The following is a 25,377-nucleotide window of genomic DNA, read 5'->3' as shown; positions in this document are numbered from 1 at the left end:
TTTCTTCCCTACGTTAAGCAAAATATTTTCGTTCACACCATCAGCAAATCCGCATAAATATTCTGCCGACGGTTTTCTCTGTTTTTGTACAAATGCTAAAGGGAGTTCCAAAACAATCTCCACTTTTGCCAGTTGAGTTTTTATTTAGACAGGTTTTCAGAGGAAAAACCTCCATTTGTATGTAAACGAAAGGCACAAACGAAGAGAAAGGTCTTCTGCCCCTTACATTTTATAAAAGAACTATAGTTCTAAAAATGTTTGTAGAAATACAGTTGTAACTCAGATATAAGTCGTAACTATGATATTTTCTTGTGAGACTTAATTGGAGCTAGTCTTGTTTGTTCAGGAAATTAAGTTCACAATTACAGAAAACATTGACCATTTGTCACCAGTTACAACAGTGAGAAGTTGATGGTACATAGAGACAATGATGACCAACCATAAAATTGACAGATTTTTCTCTTTAATGAGTGACTATTATTTGTGGGGAAAACAGTAAGACGTGTATACAATTTTCATCTACAATTAACATCACTTTCAACAATATAAAACAAGTAGATGCATGCATTATATTTAATGAGAAGTTATTTGACAAATAAGAAAAAAATCCAACAATGCTTAATCAACATGAAACAAAATAGCTAGGGTGAACTATGGTAAATTGGGACACTTTTGGTAGATCGCAAAAAAAACCCACTTTAAGTTTAAAATACACCAACATTTAGTAATTGTATGTCTTCATATGGGTCTTGGGTACATTTCCATGTAGGAATTAGTTTTTGAAGTATGATATTTTATAATATATTAACATTTAAAGACAGTGAGACACCAACTTCGTTGTGAGAAAATGCTATGGCAATTTGGGACACCCTTTAATGTAAAATGGGACAGTCTGTTTGATTATCATTATTTTTGCACAAACTGAAGAATAATATCGTTTTTCTCTTGTTAACAGTAGACTAGGATCTTAACTATTTAAAAAATGATATAACATCCCTGAAACATTTCCATTTCAAGAGAATATTGAAGGAGTATGGCATGTGTGACTGTGGCCATGGCCATTAGTATGTGGGATGCATATTACAATACAGGCCTATGGCGTGCTAATATGTTATGCTAACAGCTAACAGAAGCCCATTCTGTTGCTATGAGAAAACTGTCCCATTTTAGCTTAAAATATTGTCCCAAATTAGCTCACTCTACTATACTTACTAAAAGTATGTCTCCTTAATAAAGTAAAGACAAATGTGTAAATGTTTTGATATTGAGTTAAACCTTTAGTAAAACAACATATATTTCAATCATATTTTGTACCATATAATCACTAATTCAGCCATAATATCCTTATGATCTGATAGCATAATCGACATGTCAGCTAGCTAAACTGACAAGTGTTGGATCCACTGTCACTTCAAACCTTTGCTCATTTCTTTTATGATACTTAACACCAAATAAAATTATTGTTCCTTATACATGACAGTTGCAGTAACAATATTACATCCCATTTTGTGATTGGCTGCTAATATTTAGAAAGAAAACAACCCAAAACCTTACTTGTCCCACTTTGGCTGATGTCCCAAATTACCTTAGTTCACCCTACTATAGCAGTGAAGAGTGTATTTATAAGTGAATTCACTTACATTAAAAAAATGTAGTCCACTGGGCCATAAACATCAGTACAATCAAGAATAATTATTATGCACTATGAATGTAGCTTACATTGTATTTATGTCTGAGCATGTGTATTAATGCACATATTGTATGTACCATGTTACAGGTTCTGAGACACACTACCTCTAAGATCCCCAGGACTCTGTACGAAATCCATCCTCATCTTTGCCCTCATTATCTTTATTTTCAAAAAAGCGAATCTGAACATCAGCTGAGATGGGTGTTCCAGACGTGTACTCGTAAATGTCACAGTTCTCAAACTCATCTGATGGCTTCTTCTCAAAGTACACTGCCCACTGCCACTGACCAGTCAGGTAGTCATCGTTGCTCTCGGATGCGGCGGCATAGAAAGCTACCCATGAGTAGTAAAGCATGTCCTTCCAGCTGTCAAATGTTTTGCGTACGTAGAGTCGTGCACTGGCAAATCCATCCTTGGTGAAGAGCTGAAGGCTGGCATCCATCAAACCTATTCGAATAGGAATCTTTCCCTTGGCGTCATCCAGCTCAGAGCCCCTCCAGATCAGGGAGTCAGCAATCTCCTCCCGGAGGAGGCGCATCTGCAGGCCCGGGTTAAGCTTGATGGGGGTGTCTGCCGATCCCATGAGTCTGCCATTCACCTTGACCTCAAACAGCGGGCTGTTGCTTTCTCCACTTCTATAAAGGGCCACACTAGTGTGCATTTTTTGTATGCTGCTGGGCAGACCGCTCCAGGTGACAACTGCATTTCCCTCCTCTGTGGTTTTCAGTTGCATGGACACCCAGCGTGTTCTACATATGGCTGGGGAGTTTGGACAAGACCACATCTGAGCTGAGACGCCAAATCTACCGCCCACATCATACCCAGCCATGGTGACGAACTTTGCCAGGCCAGGTTCATTGAACATGCTCTCAGCAGTGTCCAGACTCTCATTGTAGGCAGCATACAGCTGCCCTGCAGATGAATTCCTGATGGCAATCGGGCTACGGAGGGCTGCAATCTGTCGGAGGAGGCTGGCAGAGACCATAGCCGGCGGAGAAGGGCTATTATAAGTAGAGTCGCGTTGATAGCTGCTCTCCTGAGCTATGTAGACCTGGTCGATGCGGACAGGGTTGTACCAAAAATCTACCCTGATGATGACTCGGTCTCTGTTCCTCATGGGATAGTTGTAGGAGTTGTAGAAGTCCTGTGTGACGTATGAAGGGAAGCGGCCCGCTGATCCCCGAAGCAGGTTACCTGCCATGTAGTATGCTGTGGTAGGCGTCAGGTCAGGTAGGAAGTGGTTGTCGTTTGCGAAAGGTGTGAAAGGGTAACTTGTGATGGGGTCAAAGACCTTGGGTTTGAACTGAACCACGTCACTGCGATCAATGGTGATGATGGAGGAGAGCCAGTGGAGCAGCATCAGGCCGTGCTGGGGGAAGCATTTCCCATATTCCAGGGCCCTCAGGTCAGATATGCTGTTGATGGTCTGAATGCCACTAGCGGATGCCGAAACCAGCCAGATGAGGAGACAGGTGAAGGAGCTCTTCCATTCCATGATAACCCTACAGGGAAAACGTGGGAAAAAAATAAATTCATGATGTCTTATGTAGGAAGACTTACGTAATGGCCTACAGCATATAGGTGGGTTGTGCCAAATGCAAATACAAAAGCATGACACTTGATGTTTGTACAAAAAGGCTTGGTCCATGGAAATTCTGCTTTTAAACTCTGGAAGTGTACTCAAGGGAACAGATAGCTACGTACATATCACAAGAGTACACACACCTGCACTAGCAACAAATGTGCATAGTTAATGTATGATGATAGAATAAAGAAATAAAGAATAAGGTGTGTTACTAAAATGGTTATACATTAGTTTAATGTACCAGAGCAGTTCATTAAAGAGACCTTTAAGACAACCATGACTAATTAAGTACAATTTAGTAAAACAGTTCAAGTACTGCTCTTCACACATCACTTAATGTTATATTTTTTAATTATTGATATAAAATATACTAACATAATAGCTATTTGAAAAGTAAGCTATTACGATCAATAAAGTAGTCAATCAAATAATAAATCTCTCAGAATTTTTAGCTTGTGTTGAAATAGATTTCTTTACCCTTCCAATGCTCCAATCCACTGGAATAAATGACTGAATGAAATCTAACTGTGCTAGAACATTTATATAAATCACTGTAAATGAGTACACCCACACCTCTGTTTGCTGTTGATTCTTCTGATCTGAATTTTCACCATATCTTATCACAAGAATTTCAACGTTTTTCAGAATGTGATTTTGTGTAATAGTCAACAATCTTGTTTCTCTCCACAGACTTCCTTCATTTATGGGCATGTTAGAGGTCATTTGAGGGCTACTGTGTCAGTATTGTTTTCACTGAAATAGTATCGTTCTGATTCTCATGCCTTGTCCCTGAAAAAAGTTTGCACAGGTTGCTGGGCTGTTCTTTGTCTGACAACAAAGGCAAGTGGTCCACCCTGAAACCACATGGTTTTCATAAAGAACGTTTAAAATGCTGTTGAAACACACACATGCAAGCACACACGCACACGCACAGACACACACACACACACACACATGCACGCGCGCGCGCACACACACACACACACACACACACACACACACACACACACACACACACACACACACACACACACACACACACACACAGAGCCCCACCTTAATATATTTGTGGGGCCCTCCCATTGACTTCCATTTATATCAACCCTAACAATAGCAAAAAAAAATGCTTAACTGTGCCCAAAACAATCTCTAACCTTAACCTGTCCGTGAGGAAATGTTTTTACACTACAACAACTAAACTACCCCAGCAAAAGGGGTCAAAACATGTGGGGTCCAGGACATGGGCCCCACATGGAGCGAGGGCCCCACTTTGCTGGTGTGCTCCAATAGCAGTGGCTTCACGAAGGTAGATTGGTGCAGTACAAACACACGCCTACAGTTTAGTACTTTTATTTGGATCTCACCAAGAAGGCAGCATTACAAATCCAAATAGTGATGGAAGCAAATGTCATAGCAATCAGTAGGGACTGATCAGAATCATAGGGTCCAATGTAATACATTACAGGTCAGAATGGCCTGGTTAATTTAAGTTGTTAAGGGGTAGACATGGCACCTCCTTCACCACACACACACACACACACACACACACACACACACACACACACACACACACACACACACACACACACACTAGCAATAGGCCGAAGCATATAATGTGTGTGAAAGGTGTTTGATGAAGGAGTTTTATGGTCTGTGGTTCACTATTTTTATCAGATAGGCCTACATCTACATAACTAGGGTACATGTATATGAATTGCAAATATACGGAAAACAATGCCAAACATTAAGATTAGGCCTTGTTCTAGTTTCCTTCCAGGAGTCGATGAAGAGTTGATCAAGACAGTTTTTTTTTTGAAAATGTGTTCTTGTACTCAAGTGCCCTGTTTTATGCAACTGTAAAGTACACAGTGATTAGCCTTCTAAAGAGACAGATGGCAAATGATATGTACCGTAAGAGTTACATTCATGAAGATATCAAAGGCATTTTGTTTTCACATACAGTTGGAATTCACCCTGCGCTTGTGAAATAGCACTACTGTGGAATTGCGTCAGCTTGTCATACCATGGAAATAATGGAACAAGAATAGTACCTTACCGAGAGGCAATATATGATATGCTGGGTGGGACAATGTCAGGTATGTTTAGTGTCCAAACGTGGGCATTTGATGAATTTTGAATTTCAAATTAATGTTCAAGTCAATTGTATACTCAAATTCAGTTCAATCTGATATTCTTTTTAATGCTGTATTTTTTCGTCTGATGGGTGCTATACATGGTCATGAATTTCACCAACTGTGAGGGCTAAGCCCCCTTTGACTTTCCATCACCGTGACGCCTCTGTGACAAGCTAATATAGTATTTGGTCCAATTTTTGTGAACCAAATGTCATGATGACACTCATGCTGGCTGATCATAATTACTGCCGTGTCAGACTTCAGATTGCCATTCAATTCTCTCATATATACCCCAAACCCCCCCCCCCCCACACACACACACACACACACACACACACACAAAAGGGATATAATGATGACAATTTTATTGACATGATAAACCTTAGATTGCATATGCTATGAAACATTTGTTTTTTGTTTTTTGAGAAAATGTTTATTTAAAAAAAAGGTTATAAGCAACTAGACTTCTTTTGGAGGGTATGCCTATAATGTGTTTCACCTAGGCTACTTATGTGTATTTTTTTGCAATTATGTTTAACATATTCAGTCTCAAAGAAAGAAGAAGTTGTTACTAACAGCAAAATCCCTTTGAATGTAATGACCTGGATTAATGGAAATCTTGAACATTTACTGTAGGTTGTCTGCATTAAACCATATGAAATAATATTTACATATTGAAATATACAATGTTTTTCAACTTAACCAATGCCCTGTCAGAAAATTATCTGCCAGTTCAAATTTTTCATGGTCATCCAATGGTTTGCCGCTGAGTGTTCGTAAGTGACCAAACATGCTTCAAGATGTGGATGCAAGTCAGTCAAGCTTTTGAAAAGAAAATTACACTATGTGTCCTGTTGTTTATAGATGATGAGGTGTTGGGTCTAATGCGATCATACAATTTATTTAGGTAAGATATACTGTAGAAAGCCCTCTTCAACTTCAAGATAGCACTCCCTTGTAGAACTCAACAGGTGCACAAGTCTCATGCGTGGGCATAGAGGCCAGGTGATATGTGATGACACCTGAAAAAAGACATTATTTATGACATCACGTTGGGGGTTCCGCAGGCTCGTAGGAGTCTATGTAGAGCCTTAGAATCCTGGGGCAGTTCCCCCAACGTGATGTCATAGGCCTACCTGCAACCCCACCTTTAAACAAAACTATTCCAAACAAAGTCTTTAACTCTCCACTTCTATATATAGCCATGTACTGTTTCTTAAAAGTGTTTAAAAGAGGCATTGACCTCACAGTTTTGGGCAATAGGGGGATTTTCATTACGGCCTCACATCAGCCCAAATGGATATTTTATGTGTTTTTTGATGGATTTCTTATGTCAAGAAGCCAGAAGGCAGGAAAGCCTGAATAAAGAAACAGGATCAGAAACACACACACATAGTTTGAATTCCACACTATTGTTTGTATTTATTAAGAATCATGACGTTTACCACACAGATGAACCCACAACAGCACAATGGAATTATCTATCAACACAATTTTGAGGCACACTGTTTAATTCTAAACAGAAAGTGATTTTGTACGAGAACATATTTGAAGCATGGAATGGAATGCCCTGAAAAATTAAATTATGCAAATAGGCTCAAAAGAAATCATATCAATATTAACGTGAAGCAAAAGTAACTGTAAAGACGCTCTAAAATTCAATATCCCACGGAGCTCTGCCATTCCGTAATCGTGTCACATATCCCACGGCATTGTGCGAGCCCACTCATCATAGTCAGTCAGAAAAAAGCGTGCATTGAGTCCTGGGGCAATGTATGTATTACTGACATACTCATAAACATTCCATCTGATCAAACTGAGGAGTTTGTGCTTAGTGAAACGAGTAACCCACTGCCACTGGTGGCTCAGGTACTCTTCATTGCTGTCCTCTTCACTGGCATAAAAGGCAACCCAAGAGTAGTAAAAGTCATCTTGCCAGCTGGTAAAGGACTTCCTGATGTACAGACGAACCCCGGCATAGCCCTTGCGGGTGAAAATCTGCATGCTGGCACTGGCATTTCCCACCGCAACAGGAATCTGCCGGTTGGCGTCGTTGAGCCCTGGCCCCTGCCAGATGGTAGAATCACTCACGTCCTGCTTGATGAGGTGGACCTGAAGTCCGGGGTCCAGTGGCACACTTGTCTCCAGGGTCCCTGACGCCTGCCCATCAATCCTCTGCTGGAACAGGGCATTATTGCGGTCGTCTATCAAAAACAGGGCCACTGTCGTGTGCAGCTTCAGGACGGTGCTGGGCAGCCCATGCCAGCTGACCACCGCGTGGCCGTCGTGGCTGGTCCTGATGGCCAGCTCTTGCCTGCTGGTGTCACACAAAGATTTCCTGGCGCCAGCCGACAACAGTGGCGAGCAAGACCACGCTTGTGCTGTGATATTGTATCTGTCCACAAGGTCGTATCCCGACAATGCCATGAACAGGGGGAGACCTGGCTTACCAAACATGTTCTCAGCCAGCGTCAGACTGAAGCCAAGGTGTGGGAAGATGTCCTTCAGGAATTTGTTTCGGCAGTCATGTGGGTTGGTCAGAGTTGTGATCTGGCGAAGGAGCTGAATGCCTACCCTGTAGGTTATGGTGATGTTCTTGGTATCATTTGGAGGGTCACACTCAGACACCTCGGCCACATACACCTGGTCAACCCGGACGGGTGTATACCACTTATCAATAACAATGATGATCCTATCTACATTTTTTCCATTGTAGTTTTTGGCATTGTAATAGTCTTGGGTGACGTAAAAAGGCAAGTAGCTAAATGATCCACTCTTAATGTCACCAGCCGAATAATAATCTCTTTCCCCAAATGGATCTATGTATGGAAGGCTACCTGAGTTCTCTATCAATTCAAATGGGATGTCAGTGACTGGGTCATAACTTCCTTCCTTGAATCGAATTGTGTTACTTTGGTCGATATCTATCAATGAGCTGAACCAGTAGAGAAGTGGGATGCCATTTTGGGGGAAGGATTTGCCAAAATTGTGTTCTTCCAGCTCATTTATTGAGTTGATGGTCTGAATCTCAAGGGCAACAAGCAGTGGCAGAGAGCAGAGAAGGCAACAAAGTGGTTGCTTCCAGTCCATTGCTGAGCCTGTAAAAGAGACATCATATAATTGTTAGCTCTGTGTAAATATTTATGTACACTTTTTTGTGCATTTTTTTAAAAAACATTTTCGGTTTATTATTGCATTTCATATTGTTTGTCTGTATACATGTCTCATGAGGAAAGTTTTCCATGAAGGGTGATACTGTATATAGCCTATAGGGTCTGTATAGCCTAGTTAGAGACATGTGAATACATTAAAATGCATGTGCCATAGTGAATCAATATTCAAGTGACCTTTGTTTTTTCTTCTGAACAGGATTGAATGAGCTCTTGTAAGATGGCAAAAGTTCATTAAGCTAATCTGCCATTCTGCCAACCACCAATTCCGACAGTGAATTTTGCTGGGTTCAGTGGGATTTTACACAATGTTGTAATGTTGTCTTACTTGTTTCATTATATTGCCAACAATGAATTAGTTGATGTTGCTGCCAATATTTTTTAATGAATGCATGTAAAATATTCATGCAAGATGACATTTAAGCCACATGACAAGGGTGCTTCACTAGGCACAGGAGGACACATTCTGTATTCAACCATGACAGAGATTGGTGTTTTGTGAAGTAAATGGTTAAAGTAAACTCAAACAAATGTTGTTCATTATTATATTAGTATTGGTGTACAGTTGCCATGCCTGATCCAATGATTTAAAAAAAAAATCTGCTGAGACTTAAGACGTTGACTGCCTTTAAAATTCCAACACCTTATAACAATTTTGTATTTTGTATTATACTGACATTCTATTGAACATTCACTAAATCATCGGCCTTATTCTAAACCATGACAGAGACATGTGACATGTGAGACAAGTGTTGAATGCCGTCTATACATAGGCCTACTGAAAAAAACTGAAACTGAAAATGTCAATGTTGAAAGATAATGGCAGCATTGATATATATTTTTAAAAGTATCATGCTGGATAAATAATTCTAATAATAAGAATAATTTTCCTTAAGCCTAGGTATGTGAGCATTTAGTGTCAAAGTCTCTTACCTGTGCTTTGGAAACCAAGTGTTTGGCCGAGTGTCTTTCCGTTGATAACACCTGAATGTGACTGTGCCTTTGGTTAAGGATATTTTATGGAGGGGTTTTGTATTTTTTAGGTTTGGCACATTCAGTGGTGTTTTATCTCAATGAGATAAGCAATGGGTTTGTAATCTTAGTTTCAAAACCGTACAAATATGGGCATCGCAAATGGAAGTTCAGTGTAGCTGACATAGAATATACGTGATAAAAAAGTCCTTGTTTAATATTTAGACAGGCTTGACAGGTCAGTTTCATGATATGCTTGAAAACACATGCGTCAATATCTATTTCATAAGCTATTTTATGTTGTACATCACATTACAAATGCCCATGATATACTCACCATGGAAACATGATTATAGAAACAATGAAACATGGCTGAAACATGAGTAGCCTGAGGCAATTGTTTTTCACAATTTCCATCTGTAAGAAGAAATGAGTTCATGCTTATTAACATAGACTGTTTGAGCCTGAATTATTGATTTAACATCCACAGAGAGAAGTGGGTAGCACAAAACCTGTTCTTGAGAAGTACCTGTAACCAGAGATTGATGTGACAATCCCACTTCAGAAGCATTCACCTACAGTATACTTACAGATACAGTATATTAATCCTAATTGTATAGCCTAATTATATCCCTGAAACGCGGAGTGTCGGGGATGTAATGGTTTGCGTGCGCCGCCACCGCGTTAGGTCTTTCGTGTTAACGAGATAACTTTTGAACGGATGGTTGGATTTGTCCCAGATTTGGTGTGTGAATGCCCTAGGGTAGGTTCATGAACTGATTCGAGTTTGGAGGTCAACATTTTCAAGATGGCTGAATTCAAGATGGCCGAAAAAAAATTGGCCCATAACTTCTGACGGGATGGATGGATTTGTCCCAGATTTGGTGTGTGAATGCTCTAGGGTAGCTTCATGAACTGATTCGCGTTTGGAGGTGAACACTTTCAAGATGGCTGGATTCAAGATGGGATTTTTTTTTGCCCCATAACTACTGACTGGGTGGATGGATTTGTCCCAGATTCAGTGTGTTAATGCTCCATTAACTGATTAGATGTTGGAGGCCAGCACTTTCAAGATGGCTGAATTCAAGATGGCCGAATTTTTGTTTGGCCCATAACTTCTGACCAGTTGCATGGATTTGTCCCAGATTAGATTTTGGAGGCTAACACTTTCAAAATGGCGGCATTTTCATTTTTCCCATAACTGGGTGGATTGATTTGCCCGGTAACACCTTATTTTAATGGTTCACCATTTCAGTAGATCTATCACATTAGGTACAGTGTAATAACCAGTGTAACAGTATTTAATAGTAATGCTAGTGTAATACCAGTGTAACAATATGTAATACCGTAATACCACTTACACATAAATACATGATGTAAGTAAAAAATTGTCATCAAAACTGAAAGAAAAGTCTGTGACACCCAGTTCCCGTTGCTCTTATTTTAATATAACAAGTACAAAATTGGTACATGGTGTTACACGGTATTAAATATTGTTACACTGGTTATTACACTGTACCTAATGTGGTAGATCCACTGTAATAGTGAAACATTAAACCAGTGTTTTCATTTGCCCCATTTTTTTTGCTTCGTTTTCACAATAGTCATTTGGTTTTAAGCCTATCATGTCATTGATCTATGTATAGATATTAAATATATTTCTTTCATATTTTTTATTTAATGTATAAGTTTATAAGAAGGTGGACGGGATCGGTAGGAATGATTGGGGACTGGAAGCGTCACGTTTCGGGGAAATACCTTTAGCAGTCGAAGGCGACTGCACAGGCCTAGTTGAATCGTATGTTTTCAGCTAGCAGCACGCTGAAGCCATAATATTCAATGGTAATACTATGAGAAGTACCATCACCAGCCTAAGAGAAAGGTAAGACAATTTCAAACTCAACCATTTAACTTAAGGGAAGGTGTTAAAAGAGCTTATCTCCGGAAAAGGTGCGGTATCAAAACCTTGATACAACTAGTGTTGTTAAGAAAAGACTGTAGCCTAATTGTAAAATGCTATCTACACATGAGCCTGGTGAGTTACAGTTACACTTTACAGTTAGGTCACTCAGAATGACACTGTGCGTCACAATAAATAATACAGAAAAGAAACATAGCCCACAAAGCATGATACAAGCATGATAGATAAGATTTGATTTTATACGGTACAAATCGTTTGATTTCTTTCTTTACTAGTAAAGCAAACACACACACACACAGTCTGTGAAGGAGAAACATTTAGTACAGCTAAAACAACCGTGACACACACACACACACACACGCACGCACGCACGCATGCACGCACGCACACACGCACCACACACGTACACATGCACACACACACACACACACACACACACACACACACACACACACACACACACACACACACACACACACACACACACACACACACACACACACACACACACACACACAGAAACAACTAGGAAACACAGAAGAAAAATGCTTGTCTTATTGAAAGCTAGTGAGTGAAGTCAGCATAATGTCTGAGGTACAGTCTGATGTAGCCTAAATAATGAGTGGAGATCTTTATTCTTTCCTTTAATACTCCTAATACTCCTGCTGTTATGATGTAGAGTCTTAACTGGTGTCGACATTGTAAGTAAGTATAAAGGTAGTTGGCAATGGGAATACAAAACAATGTGTTAGTCTAAGACGTTATCGGTTTCACTTGTCCACCACCCGTTTTTAGTGAAACTGAGGTGGCATGCCTATTCTCACTGCAGTGAGTCAGTAAAAAGCCCAGCCTATAGGCACACACACACCTGTGCTGCTGCATGTTTGTGTCGGAGATTTGCTTAGCTTATCTTACTGGAGTATTGACTAACCGTGTGCAAACTTGATAGCATAGTTAAACCTGTACACAAAGACTTTCAGGCATGCGGAGATGCTAAGTTCGCCAATGGAAAACATTCGAGTAAGCAATGTACATTGATAAGGTCATGCAGTCTGATAGACTAGTCCACTCGTATAATCAATAAGTCATTCAATATTTATCTTTCTACTCAGGTGGGATTTGTAAAGGAATTTGTAAAACCTTCTTGATCGTGATCCAACCTGTCAGACAAAATAATTGGACTAGTCAATTGAACATGAATTAGATCCATGAATTACGTGTGTGTGTGTGTGTGTGTGTGTGTGTGTGTGTGTGTGTGTGTGTGTGTGTGTGTGTGTGTGTGTGTGTGTGTGTGTGTGTGTGTGTGTGTGTGTGTGTGTGTGTGTGTGTGTGTGTGTGTGTGTGTGTTTGGGACAAATGGGTCAGCTGTCCCGGCCCCAGGGAGATAGGGGGGGGGGCATAATTGTGACTTCATTACATTTAATGTATTGGGTGGGGGGCCCTTTCAGATGATCTGGGCCCAGCCAAAGCTGTCAAAGCGAAAGCCAAAGCGGCCCTGTGTGTGTGTGTGTGTGTGTGTGTGTGTGTGTGTGTGAGTGTTTGTGTGTGTGTGTGTGTGTGTGTGTGTGTGTGTGTGTGTGTGTGTGTGTGTGTGTGTGTGTGTGTGTGTGTGTGTGTGTGTGTGTGTGTGTGTGTGTGTGTGTGTGTGTGTGTGCGTGTGTGTGTGCGTGCGTGTGTGTGTGTGTGATGCACATCTTTCCCTCAGGGCTTCATTTCGCGGTTGAGTTCTTTTCTCCACATCTTTCAGACATGCTCACACTCTCCAAATGAACTGATTGGACCCGAAATCATTCCATTTATCAACCTGGCCAAAACGACAAAACATGGAGAAACATTTCCAAAACATCTTTTTCAGACATGTTTTATAATGTCCAGAAGAAGCAATCACACAAACATTCCGGTATAAATAAAATTATACATCTGACATAAACTCATAAATGAGGCAAGCATACACACAAAATCACACATACACATACTCCTGACACACACACACACACACACACACACACACACACACACACACACACACACACACACACACACACACACACACACACACACACACACACACACACACACACACACACACACACACACACACACACACTGTTTGGAATACTCTGGAATGAAGGATGAGAGAGACAGTCGGAAAAGCTCAAGTTTATATTTCAAATATATTTTCAATGTTTTAGGCCTATAGGCCTACTATAAGGAAATGGGCCTTCATGTCTAGATGAATACCATTTTGGGGTCAATGGAAACCAATGGAAACCATCTGGAGATTTCAATATTTCAAGACTTTGCCCATACAAAATGGATTAAGGTACATTCATTTCTTGAATCGTTTTAATTCCAGTTTATCATCTCCAAATATACAATTATCCCTGCCATCAGATGTGTAGGTTTGGCTTAGAAAGTGGTGAGGACATTAATATTGCAAATTCTGCTTGTATGCATGGTTTGCATTATGTTGGTGAAACAGTGGTGGGGACCAGCTACAGTAGGTTGATCTCAAAAGTGGTATGGACATGTCCTCATCATCCACACCTAAATGTATGTCCATGCCTGCCATAAAAGAGACACCTATGACATCTGTGGTAATGTCTGATAATTGCTTCCACTTATAGTCACTGTGTAATCTCACCAATCAGTGAACAGAGGGTGATACATTTGCAGGGTACTATCTAAACAGTAGTGCTACACAGGCATGCACAGGTGCATTATAGCCCAACTAAATCCATAGCCTACAAGGGAATGGACGCCTCCGCAGTTGGTGAGATCCAACTGTTGTACACTTTCCAAAAACATTTTATTGCCACACAGCTCATAGCGTGGTACAGCGGTGTAGTCTACTTTTTTGAAGTGGGTATACTGTATATTACTGCCTGATGCTTACCATGCTGGAAACTATAGTTCACCTTCATCCATTTCTGTAGTGCCCTTCAAAATGCATGCTGTGTATGTTGTTTCGAGTGGACTAATAAATATGTATATTCATCATTCATGTGTATTCATGTGCCATAATAGAACCTCAGACCTATGGGGGAAATATTTTAAAACTAACAGGTAATGCCATGAAGCTCTTCACTTTGCGGCAAAATATTGACTTGAGAAAATGCTGTTCAGTCGCCCATGCACATAGAAAAAGATCACATAATAATATAATAATAATAATAATAAAATAAGTCATTAGTATTCACATCATGAGAACAAACACTTTTTGACTCTCATCCACATCATAGACATTAGCTGCTACAGTAATGCTCTTCCTAAACAGACCGCAGACATCCTTTGCAAGGCAAGGGTTAATGTGGAATCAGGTCATGAGGAATAGGCCTATGGTTAATGGCTGACATGACAGATCACTGGTGTCCATCTGAATAGCAGTGTGCTGTGTAAACCGCAGAAGATGCCTGGGAAATGTATGAGCAATGTATACAGCAATCCTAAGGACTGGGTTTTAATCTCATGCTTCATGGATCCGATTAACATTCTAAATGGTATCAGACCGTAAACCATTAAACAAACATGCACTGATAATTGGGCAGAAGGTTCTCATGAATATTAAATGTTACCTTGTCTGCATTTATTAGGGGTAGCTTGATTGAATAGATTTTCCACACATTTATGCCATGGTTTGCAAATGTTATTCAGATATCTACTGTACTATGTAAGGCCTTCACCTAAATATGTCTCTGTTGTTCCTCACACTAACCAGCAGATGGTGGCATAGTTCTTTGGCAGGAAGACAACCAAACAAACTCTAAATAGTCCCAAAAGTCCAAATGAGTGGCTCTTTAAAAATGTAAACAAAGATATACTCTTTCTGTATTCAATATCCTGTGTCTAGTTATAATGTGCTAAGGCATTTTAATTTATTTCACACAACAGTTGATGGAAAGGTTCAAGCCTGGAATGTAGACAGATTTAACATGCATACTTTTAAGGCTTACAGCTTTGACTGAAGCTGTTCACCTCCTTCTTATTAACTGAAATGCAAACCTACTGATGTTCTAAGTGATGGGCAGCCCTGTCTAATTACACATGAAGTACTTGTGTGACACTGTTAACTGTGTATATTTACTCTGGTCTCCTCCATCTGTCCGATGGGTTATGTATCTATTTCCATGAGATGGTGAGATGTATGAATATCCTAATAGTCATGTACATTTGTTTGCAATTCATCCAAACAGACCCCAAACCAAATTATTTGTGAAACACTATGTTAAGACATCAGGTTTAGATCATTACAGTCAAAGACCGCATTCAAAGTGTAGCACTTACCAGAAAACACCCCGCAATGTTGTGCACTTACTGAGCCTTGCAGGCTGTCTAGTTAGGTCTTGTTAGGTTGGGCGGCTGGTATGGCATAGTCTGATTATACTGTATATGAGCGGAATGGGGCCTATATGTACTGCCTGGCAATCCATTAGAACACAGTGTCACAGTGTAACTGCCTCAGACTGCCAACCTTAATAAATCCAGCTGTCTCACAAACAGAGAGACACATACAGACACAGACAGACGGAGGGACGGAGGGACGGATGGACAGATAGGCAGACATGCAATGATATCTGCCATTGCCATGTGCTGCAAGAGAATAACTCCTTGCCAACCCAGCAATTATGGGTGCACTCTGAGAAGGCCACACCTGCCAATCACCATAGCACCTTTACACAGATGTGAGTAACCACTTTGCTATCTCATGCTAACTCACATCAGCTGTACAAAAACACTGCTCGCTGCTCTGCTTTTGGACCCCCATTCCACCCTGCATCTAATGCTACTAATGATGCAATAGCTACTAATGATGCAATAGGGTCATTTCACGTGAAATCAGACACTTTGGGACCCGACCGACCCGGATTTCAATCATACTTGGTGTGCCTTTTTAGTAGCAAGGTAGCACCCCAGAACTGCAATAGGACGTTGCAGACTTGCTCGTGCAGCAAGCCATTTAACTGTCCCTCCAACGCCATCACATGGACCTTTGCCATGTGATGTGGCAAAAAAGTGCCACTCTGCAGGTATGTGAAAATCTGCCTCGTGGTGGCACAAATTTGTTGTAATTTTAAGGTTCTTATATTGTGCAGGAAGTCTGCAACGTCCTATTGACAATTAAATTGTAACGCCATACCAACTGTTTGAATTTGTCAAGGATAATGTCAAGAACATCCATTGCCAGTTTGCCACAACAGATATGTACCATCATGAAGCTGAGAACTTGTTGAAACGGTTTGAATCTGCAAGAACTATTCCAGGTACTCAAAAACTACACAGCTTCTGCCCATTGTCAATGGACACAGTGGAAGTAAGGCCATTTTGAGCATTCAGAGAAGGCAGAGTTGAAAGAGTGAGCTCAGTAAAGGAATGTGTTACATTTTCAAGCATCAAAGGGTATGTTGTAGCTGTATATGATGGCAACTGGTGGCTAGCATGTGCTGAGGAATGTATGCCGAGCACTGGAGAGAGGTGAAACTGAACTTCCTGCATCCTCATGGGCCATCTCCATCCTTCACTTTTCCCTTCAGACCAGATAGACTTGTCATGGATCATCAGGATATGCTTCTGGTAGTGGAACCTGTAACTGCAACGGGACGTACTTATACATTATCTACAAAAGACACAGCTGTTGCTTCAAATGCACTGGTAGAGTACAAAATGAGAGTGTAGCCATTGATTATCTCTTTAAAGTACGGTAAAGGGAAGATGGCACAGGTACACAGAGAAGGAATGTTCAAACATTCACATATCATCATTTGGTATGTATAAATGGACATCTGCCTTAGTTTCTGAAACCTGGGACCATGGACACTGACCATTTTGTTTTGTTTTTGTTTTGTCATGTGATGCTACTATGGTATTACCATATTATTAGTAAGTGGTCTGTATGATGCCATATTTGTGAGTCAAATTCTCTCTGAAATGAATAACAAACCGAACACCAGCATTTTAGGTGCTGCTCATGACATTGCCGGCTACGTTTGGACAAGGAACTGGCCATTTTAAAATATGAGTTTTTTAGATATTCAATTTTTAATTTTTCAATTTATCATAATTCATATTCTGAGAGTAGTTGTATTCCAAGGTGATTGTGTAATATGTAGAGCCAGAAAAGAGCTTTCAAACAACACCACAGGCATCTTTTTGTGACTAACACTGACTGATATATTCAAGGCTGAATGTATAGTGTCCTACCCTCACATGTGAACCTTTCCTAGTCTGTTTCTCCCTTAATATTAGTGTCAGATTCAAACCAATGCAGTTCTGGGGTGCTACCTTGCTACTGAAAAGGCACACCAAGTATGATCGAAATCCGGGTCGGTCGGGTCCCAAAGTGTCTGATTTCACGTGAAATGACCCAATAGCATATATTCTTTGATCTGAAATTGAATTTACATGATGCATGTTGCATTGTGCTGCAGTTATGTACAGAATGTTCGGCCCAACATTACATTTGAATTTTAGAGACAGACAGAAAGAAAGAAAGAAAGAAAGAAAGAAAGAAAGAAAGAAAGAAAGAAAGAAAGAAAGAAAGAAAGAAAGAAAGAACGAACGAACGAACGAACGAACGAACGAACGAACGAACGAAAGAAAGAAAGAAAGAAAGAAAGAAAGAAAGAAAGAAAGAAAGAAAGAAAGAAAGAAAGACGGGTATTCAGTCACGTAGCTCATCACTCCGCCTGGCTCTCATTAAGAAAGGTACCATGAGGGCCATTTACAATGTGTTACTTCCAACAGCCAGCCTGTCTATCATCTTTTTGAGTAATCATTTGTCACAAATAGAAGGAAAATAAGACTACATGGATGAGATTCAAAACAGTTGACAGACTAGTGCAAAATCAACATCTCATGTTGATTGACTGCAGAAAATCTTTCCCCAGTCATGAACCATTCTTCAGGAAAACCGGCAACAGTACCAAGTTTCTTGGGGTGCAAATCACAGATGCCCTAATTCTAGTCCCTCAACATGCCACACTGGCAAAACAAAAAAAGGCATACACATCCTGGGACAGAGGAAGAGCCCCCTCTTCTTCATCCATGACATTGAACTCAAGCGCCCTTTGTGCCTGTGCAGACCTGGGCCTCTCCACTGATCACCTCCCCTCCCACCTTGGACTGTTCTCTACGCTGCTTTAACCTCTAAAAGTTCTCTGAGGAAGCTAAACGTTCTGCGAATGACCAAATGTTTTTGTGGAGCCATGTCCTTCAATTGCCCCTGAACCTTCAGGGAACATAGGTTCCCTCAGGAAACGTTTAGGTCCCCCCACGCCTGTGTGTGTGTGTGTGTGTGTGTGTGTGTGTGTGTGTGTGTGTGTGTGTGTGTGTGTGTGTGTGTGTGTGTGTGTGTGTGTGTGTGTGTGTGTGTGTGTGTGTGTGTGTGTGTGTGTGTCACAGTTGTTTTAGCTGTACTAAATGTTTCTCCTTCACAGACTCAGAACATCTGCATGGGAGTGGCAGGTCTGCATTTAGTATGTCTACACTGAGGCCACATCCTCCTCTTTTCCTCCATCCCTCCCTTTTCTCCCCCTGCTGTCTTTCAAACTTGGTCTTCTCAATTCATTCATTCATTCATTCATTCATTCATTCATTCATTCATTCATTCATTCATTCATTCATTCATTCATTCATTCATTCATCCATTCATTCATTTGGTAGTGTCTCAGAAACAAGATACAATAAATGCCTATATCATTTCACACCACCTCTTTATCTGACAACAAGACCTCTTTATCTAACGCAAGAGACATTGTTGGAGGCCCAGCCATTGTCAATGAGCTGCTGTATTCAGAGGTGTTGATATTTTGGGGAGCAGATGTAGAGCTCTGTAGCTGCATGGCTAAAAGAGCATATGTACACACCTTGTGTATCTCTGCAGTGAGGAGAGTCTGCCCAGAGTCCCTCTGTTTGAGGAGACAAAAATAGTACCAGCCCGCTGTGCTATTTTAGGACCCACGTGCAGCTGCTTTGACTGAGTGCCAAAGAGGCGGGACATGCTGAGTCAAGTGTCTCACGTTTGGATCGCTGATTGGTCGGCTGATAGAGGACCTCCCTCCTGATTGGCTGCTCATACACAGGTGGGAAGGGGTTGGGGGGGGATTTCTCCGTGCCCACGTGGATCTATAAATATCTTCAATTTCCGACTTTGCTATTGAGGCAATATCTCATCTCTGCCTGTCTTTTTTTCCCCTTGTCTCTCGCCTCTCAGGAATCTCTCAGCCAAAAGCTTCCATCTATTCACAATTATGGTTGTTCCTTGTTTCTCCTTTAGTGTATTTCTTTTCTCTTTTGATGTAGCCTACCTCACCAAACTCAAATGTATTCTCATGTCATTTTATTTTGCATCTAAGTATTTCCTGTCTTTATCTCTAAGATGCCTTTTTTATCCACCCTCTTTTTTAAATATCATTCACATCACTTTTTTATTATTTGCAGACGCTTACCAAACACACAGAGGAAAAGAAGCAGGAGACATTTTGTGTGTGTGTGTTTTTTTTTTCTCCGTGTGGACCAGGGTTGAGGCACTGGCCGTTCTACAGTACAGCATTGGCACTAAACATGCTGGACCAAAGGGAGGTGGGGGGGGTGCCACTGATCCACTGATACACACAGCGGCTCGCTGGGATAACATGCTGCCGATTAAGTCCAGCTGCTCAGCCTTTGATGTCTTGGCAACTAGAAACAAAATGGATCCACTGGGGCCTTGGGCCAGAGCCCCCGCATCCCGCTGCTGGCTTAAAGGGCCTTTTTGGTGGCCGGCAGCTCTCGCAGCTCTCGCAGCTCTCAGAGACACGAGGCATGCCAGTGCTTTTTAAGCCAGGTGGGTGGGGGTCTTACATTCCCCATGGTGTACTTCATGCTCCACACTTTAGGCTAGTGACATGGAATCACACTACATGTAAGCAGCAGGATCCATGTTGTGTCTTGATCATATAGGGCGGTCTTTGAACACAACCTGATGGACATATCTTCCCGGCAGCATCCTCCTGTGGTGCTCAAGTTGACTCCCCTAGAAGTGTGTAGAGATTGAGGGCTTGAACAGGAATCAATAAGGCACTGAAGAGGTGTACTGTTTATATAATGTCCAGCATATGTCCTGTGCATATTATATCCTGTGTTGTTAATAGTCGGCATACATATGTCCTGGGGCCTATTTTATCCTGTGCTGCAAATGCGGTGGTTGTGGGGATATGTCCTGTGCCTATTTTATCCTGTGTTGCAAATGCGCGGTGGTAGTGGTTCTGGTGGCAGTTGTGGTGTTGTGGCCGTTGCCATGGTGATGGTGGTACCATGCTAAATTTGGATTATGGGCAGAGTTATAGAGGGCAACGTGCTGCACACTGACTTTGGTGGGGGCCTCAGCAGAGGATACACGTGACGCTGGGGCATCGATTTGAGCTCAACCTGCCTCCAAAAAACGGCCAAGTTTCCTTAAACACTGCTCAAACTTTGAGGGCAGGTAAGATAATGTCCAAAGTAACACACATTCAAGGCGACATTTGTCTGTCTGTATTTATATGTTGTTACCCTGACTTTGACTGCAGTGTGTGTAGAGTGGGTGGGACACTGAATGGGTTCTGGTTGACAAGGGAGGCTGCCAGACATTGGTGTTTTATCAGGGTCACTTCGGGTTATGGGATGGGAGCAAAACAGTTGCTCCTGGGCATCAAGCTATCTGATGATTTTACAGTGAACCAATTTCCTCTCTTCCAATTCAATGAAGTTAACACATTCCTTTTAAAATATTTTTTTGGGTCTTTTTTGACTGGACAGTGTGAGAGGTGGATAGGAAGCGAACTGGGAGAGAGACGGGGAGGGGTCGGCAAAGGACCCGGGCTGGGAATCGAACCCGGGCCAGCTGCACGGCAGGCGAGTGCGCCACCGGTTGGCCACGGCAGGGCCTGACACATTACTTTTTAATTATAAATAATTTCCCCCTTCAAGTCCATAGGTTATCCTTAATGCACGTTTGTTACCATGCTGTGACTTGTTTGTGAAATTCCTTTACATATCTTCTAACTGATTTTTTTTAAGCCGTGTCCTGACTTCCACATCTGACAAAGCCAAACATGGTCAAAAGAAACCCATTTCCTTGGTGGCGCTGATCCATCTTGCTGCCATCGTTTTTGTTTTGAAATCCTCATCAAGTCTGCCACGGAGGAGCTGAGCCTCTGGCTTTGACACATGCATGCAGGTTTAACAAGTGTGTGTGCTGAGAAACAGAGAACAGACGTATTCTGCGGCGGCCACTGTTGCTTCCACAATCATGCTCGGAACACTGATCTGTCTACTGTCTGTCGACAGACAATGCTGGCTTTGTGTCAGGAGAGCTTTTCCGTCCTTTATCTTGCTGTATTAGATCTCGTTTACCCATCACAATTTCACTATCCAGTTCCAGCTATTATGTGGGCTTTCTCTTCCATATATTCCTTTGAATTTTTTGGCCTTCTTTCTCATCAGTCTGTGTATTTTGCCTATAATCTCTTGGTCTTTTCCCCCTTCAAATTAACTTCACAAATCAGATGTGGAAGCAGCTATTTGGATGGGTCAGGTCACTCTCAGGCCAATGAACAACGTTGGCTCCCTCCCGGTTTGCAAGTCATGCATTTAAACTGTGCCACCACCAGGGGTGTCGTTCAGGGGGGTAAAGTATGACTGAGTCACCAGGGTCCCTTATACGGGCCCACACACAGTCCGATTTATGAAGATATATGCCTGGGGTGGAGGGGGGTGCATTGGAGCTGATTGCACATAGGGCCCAAAATTTGTTGCTACGCCCCTGGCCACCCCTAAGCAGGAAAGGGGGGCTGTAAAGTGTATATCAATCATGTAAAAACGATTATCCAAAGGTCAATGTAGCGCTTAAGAAGATCGCAATCATGCACATATATCAGGCCTATTAAGAAATGTAAAGCGTTTACAGTACACTGTCATTTAGACGTAGGGTGCACTGTGCAGTATGCAGTTCCAACGTGGTTATAACATAACTTGAACATGTAGAGAGAACGTAATTTCCATGGTTATGGTATGGTATGGCATTGATTATGCTGTCTCTCCATGATAAATTGATTTCTTGAAGTCATTTTAGACCTTTAGACAATATGTTTTAAAACTGTGTACTTTCCTTTCTTTAGCAAAGGGGGTGCATTTAGCCTACATAGACATTCTAAGTAACAGGTCTGGACGTCTGGTGGTGACTAATCTCTAAGAGAAGTCAGATAAGACTGTGCCTCGGGAGAATAGTCTCCTGTCAGTGATGTCCTCTGTCAATTCTCTGCATCCAGCAGCCTATGTGAACACCACCACCATGGAGAGAGAGAGAGAGGGGGGGGGGGGCGGAAGCTTGCTCCTGCAGCTTGCTTCTGGTGCTTGGAGCATGAAAGCACGTGTCTGTCTAGTGGTCTCCTGTTCAGACAGCCTACAGACTCGCGCGCTCTCTCTCTATCTCTCTCTCCCTACATCACATCACATCTGCCCTTCTCTTCCTATGCTTCAGCTCAGGAGCCCTTTATACAATTGTCATCGTCCTTTGCAGAAAGACTTCAGCAGTCAAAACAAAATACAGCATATAGAAGTTTTACTATTACTTGAGAGCATGACTTTGCTTTTAGCGGCAGTGAGCATGCATGACTAAGTGTTGAAGGAAATCCTTGGCCCTGAGTCTTGTGAATCACCTCCGACTGGAATCGTCAACATGCACATTTCATGGTCTGTAGCCTACTCTTCTTTAGACACATTCATGGAATCTCTGTTTATATTGATTGGCTATGCCGCATACAGTGAGTGTTAGACTGGTACGGTAACACTTTACTTGACTCCGGCGTCATACATATGATGTCGTGTACATGTCATAAACATTATGTCAATGCCAAAAACATTTTATGACTTTTTCATTAAAGGATAACTCCAGCCAATTTCAACATGCAGTCGTAATGCTCACACTACCCTGGACTTGTCAGTAGGCCTACCAGAGATTTTTTTTCAGCCTTTTCTGAGATCCTAGTCATTGTAACGGGGACAGAGTTTGTTTACATTTCAAAAACACATCTTGATTTATTCCCAAAAAACACCCAAAATGTTATGCAACATCAGCAGACAACTAGAAAAACAGCAATACCTTTTGGGAAAATGTTTGGAGTAGGCCTATGTTATATTTCAAATGTAAACAAAATCTGCCCCCATTAGAATAGCTCGGATCTCGGAAAGGGCTTAGCCAAAAAATGCAGCATCACCGGGTACTGACAAGTCAAGGGTAGTGTGAGCAATACAACAGCTTATTTATAATAATATATAGGCCTACTGTAGACCTATTCTGATTTACGAAGATACATTTCATCAACAAAGGTGAGTGATAGAATTTCTACCCTAATTTTGGTGATTGAAAAGCATGGTGTGTCTGTCGTATCATTATGTCATATGTTTGTGTCTCGCATATACTGTGGCCCTCACAGTGAATTAACATCATGCATTGAACATGCATGTTACAGCTTTTGTGCAAAGGTTTGCAGGTAAGACGGGGTAAAATATACAGGAAACAAAAAGAGAGGATAACTATTAGACAAGAAAGAACCAGGGGGATAGGAGGAGAGGAGAGAGAGCCCACACTGACACCCCAATTAGTTGTCTTCACCACAGAGAGCCTATTAGTGAGACGGTTCCACATTAAAGTTGCATTAAAGTAGCAGAGCCTGTCCATGTGAAGCTTACTGAAAACCCCTCAGTGACTGATGGAATGATGCATAACCACTGGGGAATTAGCTGTGCGTGTGTGCGTGTGCGTGTGTGTGTGTGTGTGTGTGTGTGTGTGTGTGTGTGTGTGTGTGTGTGTGTGTGTGTGTGTGTGTGTGTGTGCGTGCGTGTGCGTGTGCGTGTGCGTGTGCGCGTGTGTCTCTGGATGGATGGAGGAGAGACAGAGAACGCTTGTAGACATTTGTGGCTGGTTGAGGGAGATTGTATAAGCATATGTTTGGAGAAGTGTGATAGCGAGACAGTCACATGTCTGGCTTTCTCCACTGTGCTATCTTTAGTCCTGTTAGTCCAAACCGAGACCAGAATCAAAATCAAGTTCTAAAAAAAGCAACGAAAAGGACTGAGAGATAGAGGTCTGGCAAGGTTCTTGTAGCATGACAGCAGATGCGTCTCCAGGACTTGGGAAATGCAGTGCCATTTTAAAACGTTTCTGCACAATGCATGGCATTTAGGATGCAAGTGTGGTGATCCCATTTATAATAACATGCTTCATCAAAAAGGGACTTTGGCTCTGAAATGAATAGTGATACAGTGAATAAGATGATATTTAATATAGTCCTAGTCATTATCCTCTTCTATTATTATTAACTTGCTACTACTACTACTACTACTACTACTACTACTACTACTATGCTACTACTAGTAGACCTAATAATAATAATAGCCTAACAACAACAACAACAACAACAACAACAACAACAATAATAATAATAATAATAATAATAATAATAATAATAATAATAATAATAGGCTAATAATGATGATGATGATGATGATGATGATGATGATGATGATGATGATGATGATGATATTAACAGTGGCATTGGCATTTTGTTCATGCCAGTAACATTATGTAGGGTAGTTTACCTGTTTAAAACATGTGAATGAGTGGATCACGGTTTGTGGTTAACTAACATGAATGAACACATGGATAGGAGAACGGCGAATCGCTGCAGCACGTGAATGAGATAGCGAGGAGGCTTTCAAGCGGGGGAATCGTGGGAGCGTCCTTTTGCTTCACGACCACAGCGCGGCAGCATCCCCGCAATACATGGTACTGAATTTAATCACATGTTGGGGAGGTCTAAAGTTGCCGCTGAATGCCACATACCAACAATGTGATGAGGGCACACAAACCACAAGCGTGTAGCCAC

General features: G+C 41.5%; 2 protein-coding genes across 2 annotated transcripts; both read right to left on the bottom strand.

The window, feature by feature from the left end:
* Positions 1–1,602: 1,602 nt before the first annotated feature.
* LOC134466510 (uncharacterized) lies at positions 1,603–3,781 on the bottom strand. Its single transcript, XM_063220405.1, has 2 exons — positions 3,753–3,781; positions 1,603–3,192 (listed from the first exon to the last, which is right to left on the bottom strand). Exon 2 carries the CDS (start codon positions 3,183–3,185, stop codon positions 1,797–1,799), a length of 1,389 nt encoding a protein of 462 aa, XP_063076475.1. The 5' UTR covers positions 3,186–3,192; positions 3,753–3,781; the 3' UTR covers positions 1,603–1,796.
* Positions 3,782–6,812: 3,031 nt separating this feature from the next.
* Positions 6,813–9,575, bottom strand: LOC134466508 (uncharacterized). The gene is made up of 2 exons (XM_063220404.1): positions 9,514–9,575; positions 6,813–8,508 (listed from the first exon to the last, which is right to left on the bottom strand). The coding sequence occupies exon 2, from the start codon at positions 8,498–8,500 to the stop codon at positions 7,106–7,108; it is 1,395 nt and encodes a 464-aa protein (XP_063076474.1). The 5' UTR covers positions 8,501–8,508; positions 9,514–9,575; the 3' UTR covers positions 6,813–7,105.
* Between the last annotated feature and the right edge of the window lie 15,802 nt (positions 9,576–25,377).

This window comes from Engraulis encrasicolus, chromosome 16, assembly GCF_034702125.1.
Source record: "Engraulis encrasicolus isolate BLACKSEA-1 chromosome 16, IST_EnEncr_1.0, whole genome shotgun sequence".
NCBI classification, from domain to species: Eukaryota; Metazoa; Chordata; class Actinopteri; order Clupeiformes; family Engraulidae; genus Engraulis; species Engraulis encrasicolus.
Note: the sequence above shows the minus strand (reverse complement) of the source record. Positions and strands in the feature narration are given on the sequence as shown.